The 13,932-nt window shown below is 34.7% G+C and overlaps 1 protein-coding gene across 6 annotated transcripts in view; it reads left to right on the forward strand.

Annotated features, from left to right (window-relative positions):
- KCNC2 (potassium channel, voltage gated Shaw related subfamily C, member 2) overlaps window positions 1-13,932 on the forward strand; it is a 210,547-nt gene extending 196,615 nt beyond the window's left edge. The window contains exons 3-6 of one of the 6 annotated variants that reach the window (XM_012652986.1): window positions 2,742-3,666; window positions 5,725-5,889; window positions 12,092-12,186; window positions 13,258-13,932. In XM_012652986.1, coding sequence (XP_012508440.1) covers window positions 2,742-3,666; window positions 5,725-5,889; window positions 12,092-12,153 — 1,152 coding nt within the window. In that variant the 3' untranslated portion in view covers window positions 12,154-12,186; window positions 13,258-13,932. Of the gene's footprint in view, window positions 1-2,741; window positions 3,667-5,724; window positions 5,890-10,657 lie in introns of all 6 variants that reach the window. The other 5 variants (XM_012652985.1, XM_012652983.1, XM_012652984.1 and 2 more) reach the window with 5 other exon arrangements.

Here is a 13,932-nt window from a genome sequence, read left to right on the forward strand (position 1 = left end):
TTTTTCATCAGGTTAACCTCTAATCTTCCCTCAAATTTCAGTCTATTGACATTTTGTCAGATGTTTCTATGACAACCTTGGTCTAAATACAATCCTTTTTCCTTTTTTTTTTTTATTTTTTCAAAGTATCCTATATTTTTTTCCTTTACTGCACTTAACACGATGGTAATTATATAATTTTTGACATTTTGTCAGATGTTTCTATGACAACCTTGGTCTAAATACAATCCTTTTTCCTTTTTTTTTTTTATTTTTTCAAAGTATCCTATATTTTTTTCCTTTACTGCACTTAACACGATGGTAATTATATAATTTTTGTGTAATTATTTTATGTCTGTATCACTAGAATATTGTGATTTCCTCAAAGGCAGGAATCATATTTCGTTAACTGCTGTTAAATTAAGAACTTAGCCTGTGGCCTGGCACAGAGAGGTATCTAATGCATATTTGTTGAAGAATGAATGAATGAAAGGTAGGAAAATATCTGATTGGAAAGGGTCCCACTGTTTTTTATTGACATGCATCAAAATGTACTAGAAACTGTTTTTTGTTGTATAGAGGTGGGCAAGCAAGCGAGGACTGATTTTGAAAGAGCAAAATATTGAGAAGTCCTACTGAATTCACTATATGGACATAGCTGGAGAGAATTTGAGACTGCAAACTTAGCTGAAAAACCTTAAAAGTATAAAATAAAATTGTGGTTTAAGTGCCTTATATTCTTTAACTGTCTAATAGATAAGAATTTGTGCACTAAAACTTTTAACGTTTAGCCTGAAATGCTAGAGACTCAGGTGGGGCTGTTGGGGAGTCTATTTGGTGGGTGGGAGGCGTCAGTAGGTACATATTGGCAGAGTTCTAATGACAAAAGACTTTAGGTGGAATCAGAAACAAATGTGACTCCCAAATCTATAGATAAAATTAGGATTACATTAAGAAGTAATTTATGAATCAATGATAATTGACTCTTCCTCTAAATGATGTCAGCTTTTAATGTATATATAGGGTCTTAGTGACACTAAGCGTTACAACTAACTGATTAAAAAAGAATTGCCTATTTATTTGTACAAAGGGAAAACTGAATGAAAAAAAAGTGCTAATATATCATAATATGTCTGGGGAAGCTAATGGTCAGATCGTAATGCCAAAATCTAGGGCAATTGGAAGATATAGCATGGGAAAGTAAGTCAAAGCCATGAAAATGACACAGATTATTATACTAAACTACTGATGTACTAATTGGCATACTGTGTAGAAGTATTTCCATAATTTGGGGTGGTTCTTTAAGGCAGGTAGTCTCAGTCCTAAGAATTTTTTAGGCCTTTTGTATACCTATCAGATATTTGACAGATTAAAATTCAACCAGGTAAAAAAGGAGGTGGTTTTAATATTTTCTTGAAATCTGGCTCAGCTCCTCTCAGCGGCAGGCTTGAGGAGCAGATGTGAGGGGACAACTTTGTGTTTGGGATTCACCCTATTATTCCCAAGTAAGGACTTCCCTCAACTTGACTGACAGCCTCCTTCTGAAAAATTCATTTGTTCGGCTCTCCAAGGAAGAGTCTATTGGTGTTCATCTAGCATGCTAAACCTGAAGCATTTGCTGGCTTCTTAGGAAGCCTCTAGCACTGACTATAAAAGTGCCATCCCCTCAGACAAGTAAGTTTCAAGTTTTCAGATCTTTAATATTAAGAAGTCTGTTATCCCAGCCTACATCAATGGGTTTTAACATAGTCATATTCTATACTTGAGAGTTTGGTAAGTTAAGAGAACAGAATCTGGAACTAAACTTTTTAGGTTAGTGTCTCAGGCATATCGTTTTGCAGCTTATGACCTTGGAAAAGTGCGTTAATATCTCTGTGTCTGATATTCTTGATCTATAAAATGGAGTAATAGTAAGTAGTGTTGTTATGAAGGTTAATTATGTAAATTGCTTTCAAGAGTGTCTTATATGAGTAAGAACTTTATAAGTGAGAGCTCTTTCATTATTCTCTATTAGTATGTGCATTCATATATTATTGGCTGAAGAAATGAAATGAGTTTAATTTAAAAAAAACTACAACTTTATAATACTCTTAACACCTTGATGTTCCTTTTTAACAGAGGAAGAAAATTGTCTTTTGATTGGTTCCTTAACACAGTTTTTTTCCTCTCAGTCTTGTTTACTCTTTCTCCCTAGATTTTCTGTTTTGGAAAAGTTTCCACCTTAAACTGACATAATGTAAATGTCGGCATGTATTATAAAGACTTTTTTCTCCAAGCCCCTACCTCATGCTATCCAGAACATTTTATTTACAGATAGAAACTTACAGTTAAATTTGGGTGGCTTCCAGATTTCTATCAGTGTGTCATAACACCTTATAGTTATCAGTATAAAACTTTATATGAATATTTCTAAGCTTATAAATAATTGTCTAAATTTTTTTTTGATCTGTTGTCCTCTCGTATTCTGTTGGGATGATATTTATGCTCTCTTAACAGGTTATATTTTCTTACACAAGAGACTCAAGAAATTATACATAAAGCAGAACTTTGTGTCTTTATAAGCTGAAAACAGAACATGTTACATGTATGCTCTAATTACTGTTACAAACACATTACTTCTTTTACTTAGGTAACATCCCAAGCAAAATCTCTAAATATGATGTTGTTCTTTTTCATTTACAGGGACTGATGCTCTTAGATTTGATTCAAAGTATATGTTATGACTCAGATCACTTTTTTTTTTATTTCTTTTCCTTCTACAGTTTATTGCTTTTGCTTCTTTATTCTTCATCCTGGTTTCAATCACAACTTTCTGCCTGGAGACACATGAAGCTTTCAATATCGTTAAAAACAAGACAGAACCAGTCATCAATGGCACCAGTGTTCTGCAGTATGAAATCGAAACAGATCCTGCCTTGACGTATGTAGAAGGAGTGTGTGTGGTGTGGTTTACTTTTGAATTTTTAGTCCGTATTGTTTTTTCACCCAATAAACTTGAATTCATCAAAAATCTTTTGAATATAATTGACTTTGTGGCCATCCTACCCTTCTACTTAGAGGTGGGACTCAGTGGGCTGTCATCCAAAGCTGCTAAAGATGTACTTGGCTTCCTCAGGGTAGTAAGGTTTGTGAGGATCCTGAGAATCTTCAAGCTCACCCGCCACTTTGTAGGTCTGAGGGTGCTTGGACACACTCTTCGAGCTAGTACTAATGAATTTTTGCTGCTGATAATCTTCCTGGCTCTAGGAGTTTTGATATTTGCTACCATGATCTACTATGCTGAGAGGGTAGGAGCTCAACCTAATGACCCTTCAGCTAGTGAGCATACACAGTTCAAAAACATTCCCATTGGGTTCTGGTGGGCTGTGGTGACCATGACGACCCTAGGTTATGGGGATATGTACCCCCAAACATGGTCAGGGATGTTGGTGGGAGCCCTGTGTGCTCTGGCTGGAGTGCTGACAATAGCCATGCCGGTGCCTGTCATTGTCAACAATTTTGGAATGTACTACTCTTTGGCAATGGCGAAGCAGAAACTTCCAAGAAAAAGAAAGAAGCACATCCCTCCTGCCCCTCAGGCAAGCTCACCTACCTTTTGCAAGACAGAATTAAATATGGCCTGCAACAGTACACAGAGTGACACGTGTCTGGGCAAAGACAATCGACTTCTGGAACATAACAGATCAGGTAAGGCACTATTTCAAATGCATGTTATTAAATGCTTTATAGACCAGTGTGTTCCTTAGGGAGAAGGCAGCCATTCTCATTTGCTGCAAATGTTCATGAGTTTTCAGTCCTACCCCTTCACAAAGCGTATGTTTGTGTCAGACTTATAGATAGCTAGACTGTAGCATTTCTAAATGAACCCCAAATAGAGGTCTGCATAGCTGGTCTATAGAGTTTTCCTGCGTTAGTGGGAATGCCCTTTGCTGATGGTGCCAATATTTTCTTTTGCCTGTTTGTTGCTTTTGTGCCAATGTTTCTTTGTTCCCCTGCACGATGTGATGGTATGATATTGGCCATTTTCCATCCTTCATCTTCAAAATGTTAATCTCCATATCGTTTGGCTTGGTGTGTTTGTCTCAGTTTTACCTCTGCATCATGGTGCCATGCATCTCAACCTAATTCACAAGAAGCAGTTATTTAAGAAGAATGGATGCTTACATTTCAAAGGCCTAAACACCAAACAGGTGATATGGAAGATAACCCCTTTGATAACAAAGCTCTTCTCTAGTAATATTCTGGAGGATTGATTAAATTTTCATTGTTCTTAAATTAGAGTAACTCAACATAACCACTTTGGTGAGGCAAGATGCCATGTAATATAATCAACTCATCATTATTTAGGGGCTAGATGATCTGCTTTGGCTACTCAATGGCAAAGTGGAATTTCTTTGTGGATTTTCATTTTATGCACTATGTTCCCTCCCAAAACTCAATTTTGAATGATTTACTGCTTCAAATTAGCTGAACCCCTGCTCCCTTCCATTGACATAGGTAATCTAAAATTCATTGACTATAAATTTATATTCAATTTGCCAAAGTGATAGTCAGTAGTATCATCTCTAGTCTACTATATCTGGCACGAATGATATATTTTGTTGATTAAACAATTTAATTAGCTTTTACCCTACTATGAAAATTTGAGGCATATGGATTCCCTGTAACTTAGATATACTTCATCTTTTTCTTATAGAAAAATGGCTTATGATTATCCCATGTGAATAATTTTGTATAATTTATAAATAACAAAATAACACCAATTAATAAAACAAACAAACAAAAAAGGCAGGTGCCATTTTCATAGGTCCCTTCTTAGCTACCAGAAATTTTTATGAGATAAATGGAGGAAAAAAAATGTGGCTGGAGTTGAACTCCTGTTTATAAGTTTTATTCATAGTCCTTATGTTCATTTTGTAGATTGCTCTGCAAATTCTGTCAATATATACCTGAAAACTGTTAAGAATGTCTTTATGAAAGTTAGAGTTTAGTTGGTGTTGCTGCTCTCAGACTGTTCTCAACATTATCTATTCGGAGCCCTTAAGAAGGACATAGAAAAAGAGGGCACACTCTCATCCCGGGTAAACATTGTAATAACAAGCTAGTATCTAGGCTAATAGGATGTGAAAGTCTTTGGCAGGGATACAGAAGTAAACAGATAGTTATTTCAAGGGCATTTGGAAAAGTTGACCTTGTTCCATTGTATGCTCAAAAATACTTTGCCACTCCAAAATAGAGTAACTGGCCAGAAGTCTGTGTTCTTTGGAATTATTTTTATTAAGATTTTTGGAAAAAAGTGCTTTCAGAAAATAATAAAAGCATTATTTCTTAAAAAACTATAAAAACAAATATTTACTTAAGAATTTTTTCCTTAAATAGGATCCACTTTTAAAAATTCCTATTCAGAGTATCTGGATAACACGCCAAAGACTGTACGATAATAATTTATGTCCTACTTCATTATCACACTTATCTTGAATTTGTGTGAAAGCCAATTTCCTATCAGATAAAATCCAAAAAGAAATTAAAATTTACCAAAGAACATTTCTCTCCTTTTCAATACATTTTCATTTTGCCCCATGTAATTTTTTGTGAAGAGTGATGAAAATTCTTTTTCTTATTGTGATGTGATTCTTGTGTTTTGTATATCGAGTGACTGGACTACGGGCATTCCGTGTAAACTCTTTGTACTGTCTCATTTCCTCATCCATCACTGTCTGTCAATGGGCATGGTGCTGTGACCAGTGTTATCAGGTGACGACAGTACAGGAAGTGAGCCGCCATTATCACCCCCAGAAAGGCTCCCCATCAGACGCTCTAGTACCAGAGACAAAAACAGAAGAGGGGAAACATGTTTCCTACTGACGACAGGTGATTACACATGTGCTTCTGATGGAGGGATCAGGAAAGGTAGGCATGCATTTACTCAGATCATAACAGGTGACTTAATAATTAAGTGCTGGAAATATATGGAGTAATGTTAAATGCGTACTCATTATTTTCTAGAAAGACTGCATGCAGTGTTCTTTTCTTCTCTCCATCATATCTTCTCTCTTTAGAAACATTTTCAAATACACAACAGTGATTGCCATATCTGAAAGGCATTTCATTTTCTCTCTCTCTTTCTTTCTTTCTTTCTCTTTCTCTCTCTCTTTCTTTCTCCCTTTCTCTTTCTCCTTCTTTCCTTCCTTCCTTCCTTCCTTCCTTCCTTCTTTTCTTTGGTTTGTCATTTGTCTATGGGTAGAATTGGAATGGAATATGTAAATGTTAAATCAGTCATCTAATTATTTTAATATAATTTACTCAGTTTTTAAAAGTTATCTTTTTCGCTACAACAAATAAAACTCACTAATTGGCTCTGTGCATATATTTGATAGTAATTCATGATTATAAAACAATTATAAATCTTTTTTAAAAAATAAAGTATTATTTACAAAAAATACTTTAGCATACTCTAAGCACACTCCAATTAAGTCTCTTATCCAGTACATGGGCAGTTTTTGCCAGTGGTTTATCTGAGTGTCTCAAGGTTGTAAAGGTACTGGATCCTCAGCCACATAGAACAGTATGTCTAATTGAAAGGCTACTATATACTTATAAAATGTGCTTCTAGAATTTCTCTTCAGGAACAATAATAATAATTTAGAGTTTATTACTATTTTCAATAGACATTGAACTGTGCCTGACATAGAAGATAATAAATATTTGTTGAATGGATAAAATTTTAGGGACAAGTATCTTTGTTAAAAAGTACAATAGAATACTGAAGCTCCACTTCATCACATAGTTCTCTTTTTCTCGATTATACCACTCTCTATGGCTACTCCCTAGATGCTTTTGTTTTTTTGTGGTAAACTTCACAAACCTCAATACATTTGGAATCTTTTTCTCCTCCTTAAGAAGAGTCTTGTGACAAGTATAACCCACTTTTGTCAAAATGCTGCTGTGCTCTTTGATTATCTCATACTTTGACAATTCCAGTTGCTTTACCATCATAGTTATTTTTCTGTTTATGGACAGAAGAGGGAAAGATGATTTATTATGGTAGTCGGCTAAATTTGCACAGAAATCCACTCCAAAACTTTCATATTAGCACAACTGCATTTTATAAATGCTGTGCTTATTTTTTTTTTATTTCAGTTTCTACCTATTGAATTCTTTACCATTTTAAGCCTAAAATATTTATTTTGTGATACCCTCTTTCTTTGAAATATCTCATTATCCATGTTGTACTTCTCTTTCATTTCTTCTGGTCACTTTAGATTGCCCTTCTCTGCCTCTATGCCTTTGAGACTCAAAAGAGAAGACAAAAGACTCTCCTTTTGTTCCTTCAATGAGTAACATTTTAAATACTTCTCCATTCCAATTACTTCCATTGTCTGCATCTATTCTTTGCACCAAAATGTATATCGATCATTGAATAGGATTATTTGATTGTTTACTATTTTACATTTAAATATGTGCTAGAAAAATTTTAAATATTTTATGAAGATAGTTAATACCCTATCATAGAACTTGAGCAAAATATATGTGCATACATTAAATAATGATAATATTTAATTAATATCTTATATAAAACATGCTGTTCTAAATGTATTGTGTATCTTACTATGTATGTATATACATGTACACATGTATATATTTATATGTATATGTGATTAAATTTACATAGATTTTTGAGCATCATCTAATAAAGTATCACATACAATATTTATACCAAGATTACATGTTTAAGGACCTCACTAGAACTTGTTTTCTTCCATGTTAGACAATATTTTGAATTTTAAACTATCGAAGGATATCACAGATAAGAAAAGGCTTTGTCAATTATAAGGCAGTATGTAAATATAAAATTTCACTGTAAAATTGAAAAGTTTCATGAGCAAAGCAATTAATAAGATATTTAATTTGCATGGAAAAATTATACCATGCAATCTTATTTCATAAACATAAATTCTCTTTATCAATGAGAGTATCTTTGAAAGTTTGTCCATGAGCTTTTCATTCTTTGTCATTTCTTACCATAATCAACTCTTTTTCATTCTTGCTTACTTGGTTTATGGCTGTGTTTCTTCTCCTAGGTCTAGTAAAATTTCTGGCTAACTTCACTTAATCTTTTCAGTGTGTTATCTTTTCATATCTACCACAAATTCATTCATTTCTTCTCCTGTTACCTTTTCTGTAGGTTATAGATTTCTCCTATATCTTCTACTCAAACATTTATTTCCTACATAATCTTTTTATTTACCTTTCAAGTTGGTTTTTCTACTGATTTGATTTGAATACTCTAAAAATTCTTCCCTATATAAATAAAAAGAAATGGTTGGATTTCCAGTGAATCCTTTTTCTACTTATAAATATATTTGGGCACACATTAAGAAAACTTTAAGGATTCCAGTGAACTCTCAATACTTAGAACCTATGTTTTTATTTATACAATAGTTTTTGGGAAAGCATACTATGTAGTCATGAATAGTACGTGGATAGGCAGTTTCAATATTGCTCCCAATAAGCACATGCTCTTAAGAACTGTAAAAAATGAATGATATGCATTTGTTAGTTCAAACTCAGTTCAATCTTGTTTATTCTCATTAATTATATTTTCAGCCATTCCAGTAAAGCCTTAATCAAAATATTTTTCAAATTTTCTAATCAGAAATAAATATATAGAATAAAGAAAAAATATATGTGGATAACATATAATTTTACTAATTAAATACTTGTTACTAAATTAGACAGGAAGCCTTTTCAAATGGACACTGAAATTACAGTCATTAAAAATAGAGGACCTAGGCCGGGCGTGGTGGCTCACGCCTGTAATCCTAGCACTTTGGGAGGCCGAGGCGGGTGGATTGTTTCAGCTCAGGAGTTTGAGACCAGCCTGAGCAAGAGCGAGACCCTGTCTATACTAAAAATAGAAAGAAATTAATCGGACAACTAAAAATATATAGAAAAAATTAGCCGGGCATGGTGGCGCATGCCTGTAGTCCCAGCTACTCGGGAGGCTGAGGCGGGAGGATCGCTTGAGCCCAGGAGTTTGAGGTTGCTGTGAGCTAGGCTGACGCCATGGCACTCTACCCCAGGCAACACAGTGAGACTCTGTCTCAAAAAAAAAAAAAAAAAAAAAAAAAATAGAGGACCTATAAGCAGAATAGATAATATTTAGGTTAAAAACTATAATTCAGAAAAATAACATTTAGATGGCAACCAGAAGTTACATATTACTGCTATGAATAATATAAAACTGCCAAACAGATTTTTACCTTTCAGGAGGTCCTGTAGGGAGGCTGGAGATTGTGGGGACAAATATGTATATTTTTACAATGATTTATAGGTATTAACAGACCCTTTGGTTCATACATATTCACTAGTTTTCCTTTAATAAAAACTAATCAATGTTTATAGTCTATTTTACATTTTTTAGATTACACAGTTGACTTACACTGCATAGGATAAATTATTTTTTCTATAATTCCCAGTTATATTTTTAGTAACTTTACAGAAGAACAGTAAATAACTAACCCTCCAGGCACATGAAGGTTTCTCTGTAGGGATAAATTATTTGCAAGTTTTAAAATTATTTAAGATAGCTTCCCATTAGCTATTCCATCATCCACCAGCATAGAATGAAATATATACCACCTCCCATGTTGTATATGTCAGAATGCTAACAAAAAATTGGCAGATAATTCTTTAATTAGCAAAGATTATGTCCTAGAGAACTTTATCATAGTTAATGGAGGGCATACATTTTCATCTACAAAATCGCAAAGAAGACATCTAGTCTGCTGAAAGTTAACATGTGCGCATGTTCGGAAGGGCAGGGTTCATTATTTTCCTTTTCTGTCCAGTCCAGCTTTACCCCATAATAAGGCTATTGTTGCAATCCTTATCCATATCTGTCTTGGCTGCTCATAAATCAAATAATCAGATAAATCACTTCTCTCCTTCCCATGAAAGGAGGAGAAGTGGCCATGGCTTCTTGCCTGGAAGTTCTGTGAAAAGATAAAATTAAAAAAAGAAGTAGCTGGAAGGAATATGAGGGAAAACAAAGGACCCATTTTTTTTTTTTCTTACACAATCATCAAGCACAGTGAGGGCTAATTAGGACCCAGGAGTGTGCTGTACAGTCTAAGAGAGACAAGTCCACTGAAATTGTATCTACTTGCTTAATTTTGGTTTCCCAAAGGGAATTTCATTTTCCTGTTCTATAACAGTTCGACAGAGCTGTCAGAACATTCATTTCCAAAGCTTTGTAGAATGACTACATTTTTAGTCAATATAGTTGCCCTAATTTAAGACATTTCACTTCCAACTCCCCACCTCATTTAACTGCCTCTAAACTTTTGTAACAAAAAATTCTATGATATATGAATTCTTCCAAAGGTGACCTTGATGGAGTGTTGTTGAGTAGCTAAGGAAAACCACTGGGCTAAAGTTTATGAGAGGATCTTTTATTCTGTAAATTTGTGGCTATCATGAACAAAAGGTCAGGATGAAGATAATAGGAAGAGAAAGTGAATTAAGATCAAATTGTTCTTAATTCCTGGGTGAGGGGATGGGGGAGAAATTCAGGTGAAAATATCATGTAATCAAAGTCAAACTTTATTTCACTGAAATTTATGACTCAATTTATATTTCATTCATTTTCTTTTTTTTCTTTACTTTTTTATTGAAGGGATTAGAAATGGGCATTCCATCCTACATCACCTGGATAATGGTATCAAATGCCATTATTTAAGAATCATCCTTTTAACACTATAAAGCTGGAAGATTAAATATGCTGGAAAAAGAGATGTCCACTTAAACTTGAGCATGCCTTATTAGCTTAGTAAATAATAAAAAATGAAAAAAGAAAAATTGCTCACTTATTTTTCTTTTTTTCAGGAACACAATATGAAATTTAAAAATATTAGTCAACCTTATATCTTACTTAAGTTGCTTTGCCTAATTCTTTGAAGAGTTCTAGTGTAATATATGCCAAAATTATATCAACACTATAATCTGGGAAAGAATAGATTTTGAAGTATTGTAACTGTAATTTGTGATAGCTGGTTTAATCTTTTGAGAATGACAACTACAGTGAGCATTTTTTTAGAGTTATAAATTGTTTCAATATTGGATTCTTTGTAAACAAATTCTTAATTTTGAGTTTGAAAATAGCACTTTTGATTACCCTGCATGGTATTGTTTGTCTGTGTCTTATTTTCTGGTTGAATTCAACTGATGTCTGTGCATTTTTTCATAAAAGGATATGAAAAATCCCGAAGCTTAAACAACATAGCGGGCTTGGCAGGCAATGCTCTGAGGCTCTCTCCAGTAACATCACCCTACAACTCTCCTTGTCCTCTGAGGCGCTCTCGATCTCCCATCCCATCTATCTTGTAAACCAAACTGCATCAGTCGGCTAAATTGTATTAATTCAAGTACTGTTTACCCCATAATGGAAATAATTAAACGTAGAGTTACTCCAAGCTTCATTAATACAGTATAAATCTTGCATGATACTACTATTTGAAATCAGAAATACCGCTTGGGTAGCTAATGAATCTTATCCAGGCTTTAAAGATTATCTAAAGTAGTGCTACCAATTCTCTATATTAATTTCCCTGATCTCCTTTTGCAATAAAATGACAGATAGTGTCAGATATTGGCCAGTACACTAATACATAAACACATCTTCAGGGAGATATATTTAAAACAGTGTGCTTCCAAATGCCAACCACTTCATTGGAACTTCATTTTTTGTGACTCTAAACCATTCTGAAGATATTTGGGATCCTATCTTGATTGCACACAACCTGACTTTGGTCAGCTCATTTGCATGGACCATCTTGTCTCTATCACCTGAAAGCAATGTTGCCAAGTTCGGGGACTGTGGATAGCTCAGGATATGTGTATTTGCATCGAACCATCCTGCTGATATGAAAGCACTGGTCTACTGTTCTGCATGTTGACTTGTGGGGCAGGGAGGGCAAGTTTCTCCTTGACATTTTTTTCTTTATTCTTTGAAAGAAATATTTGTTTTAAATAGTTTGATTTCTTGATTGATTTACTTTTCTTTAAAAATGCTGTATTGGAGTTCTGAATGTCTCTGGTTGTTTGCACACAGATAACTGCAAAGAGGTTGTCATTACTGGTTACACGCAAGCTGAGGCCAGATCTGTTACTTAATGACATGGGGAAGGCACAAAACATGAGAGAAAGGTAACTGCCAGCCAGGCTTGCATTGTTTAGCCAGGAATTGCTGCTTGGTACTAGAGTTATTTTTTTTTTTTTTTACACCCCAGGATTTGTCATCATTTTCAGAGGCAGAGTGCCAAATATCACCCAAAGCTCTCGTGTCTTTTTTACCCCCTTCCTTTATTTTTATTTATCATTTTTGTGCAAACATAAAGGTCACTGGTGTTCACACAGGAGGCTTTTTTGACTAGCCTTAAATATCTGAATCAAAGGATTAATTAGATTTTTAGGCAGTGTTTAATCAGGTGCTTTGTCCTGTATGTTGTTCCTGTCTGTCTGTCTTAGCTCCCTGTCTTAACTGTATATGCCATCTGTCTCTATGAAGCACAGAAATGCCTTGTTAAGGTGTTCATGATTTTAGCACTGGGTCCTCCCCAACTCCCGCCTCCTGCCTTCTTTGCTATTTGGAGCAGCCTCTCTGCTTTGTGTATAAATTAATGATGCCCTGTAGACTACCTAAGTTAATCGGCACTGTGAATCTTTTTGATAAGCAGGATTTAAGCAGCAATTTTACCATTGCACTTGGTTGCCTGCTGCAGTGTCAGTTTTTACTACCTAGCAACCAGCATTCATTACTACACTCCAACAAAATCCCTAGGGAGTCTTATTCAGTCTGAGTGGAAGAAAGTCTACTTATGCATCCCTGTGAATGCAATAGTGTGTTTGGTGTATTGGGCATGGGAGGGAAGAAAAATGCCATAATATAAATGGACGGGTAAACAGTATTTCTAAGGCATTCAGGGTCCTTGAGATTGTTGATTAATTCCTAATTCTCATGTTTATTTTTTGTTAGGGAGACAATTGTCACTTTTATTATTGGCCACGAAACATGTATTACTCTATATCTCCAAGTCCTAGAGCATGACCTGCATGTCAGAGATCTTGTACAGCAATGTATTTACCCAGACGTAAATATCTGATATTTAGAGACACAGTGATCCTTTTGATAACACCACACATAGAACATTATAATTACACACAAATTTATGGTAAAGGAATTAATATGCTGTCTGGTGCTGCTGTTATTGACTACAGTGTTGTACAGAATTTATCATGGATTTTTGGCTGCTGAAAAAGGGACAGTGGAATTTAGCCATACCAAGGACTGTACTGGAAACAGACTTCTGCTGCTGAATATGCCCTGATGTGACCAGGTTGCACTTGGAAGAGATCCCTGCGTCTTCATGAGGCGTTTAAAGCTTAAAACAGAACTGCGGCTGGAACTCATTTGGTGCTCCCCATATGAGCAGTCTGCTTGTAGACTGGCCAGTGTCCATGAAACAACCTGTAAATACCAACGCGTGTGCATGGGTCAACAGCTTTGGCCATCTCACATCAATGAAAGCCAAATTCATGATCAACATCTCTGAAGCTTCAAGTAAGGCCCATAACTTCTTTGAATTACTCTTCATGGGCCCACAGTAGGTTGTGCTGTGAATTATATAAGGCAGTGATACTGATGTAGTATAGGTCTGTCTTAATTTTCCTTATTTCTATTTTGTTGGTTGAATCTATGAACACTGTATCATTTTCTTATAAACCACTTATGTTATCAGCTTGTCAATTATGTTGTGAAATTTTTCCTATTTATCAAACTGACCTATTTTTAGTCACATATTTGTTTAGTTTTGAGAAATTGTAACAGCTTAAATGAAACTCGCCAACACTATTCATAGTTTTAGTCTTTTGTCATTATTACCTCAATTATAA

This window comes from Propithecus coquereli, unplaced genomic scaffold, assembly GCF_000956105.1.
Source record: "Propithecus coquereli isolate 6110/MARCELLA unplaced genomic scaffold, Pcoq_1.0 Scaffold407, whole genome shotgun sequence".
Lineage (NCBI taxonomy): Eukaryota > Metazoa > Chordata > Mammalia > Primates > Indriidae > Propithecus > Propithecus coquereli.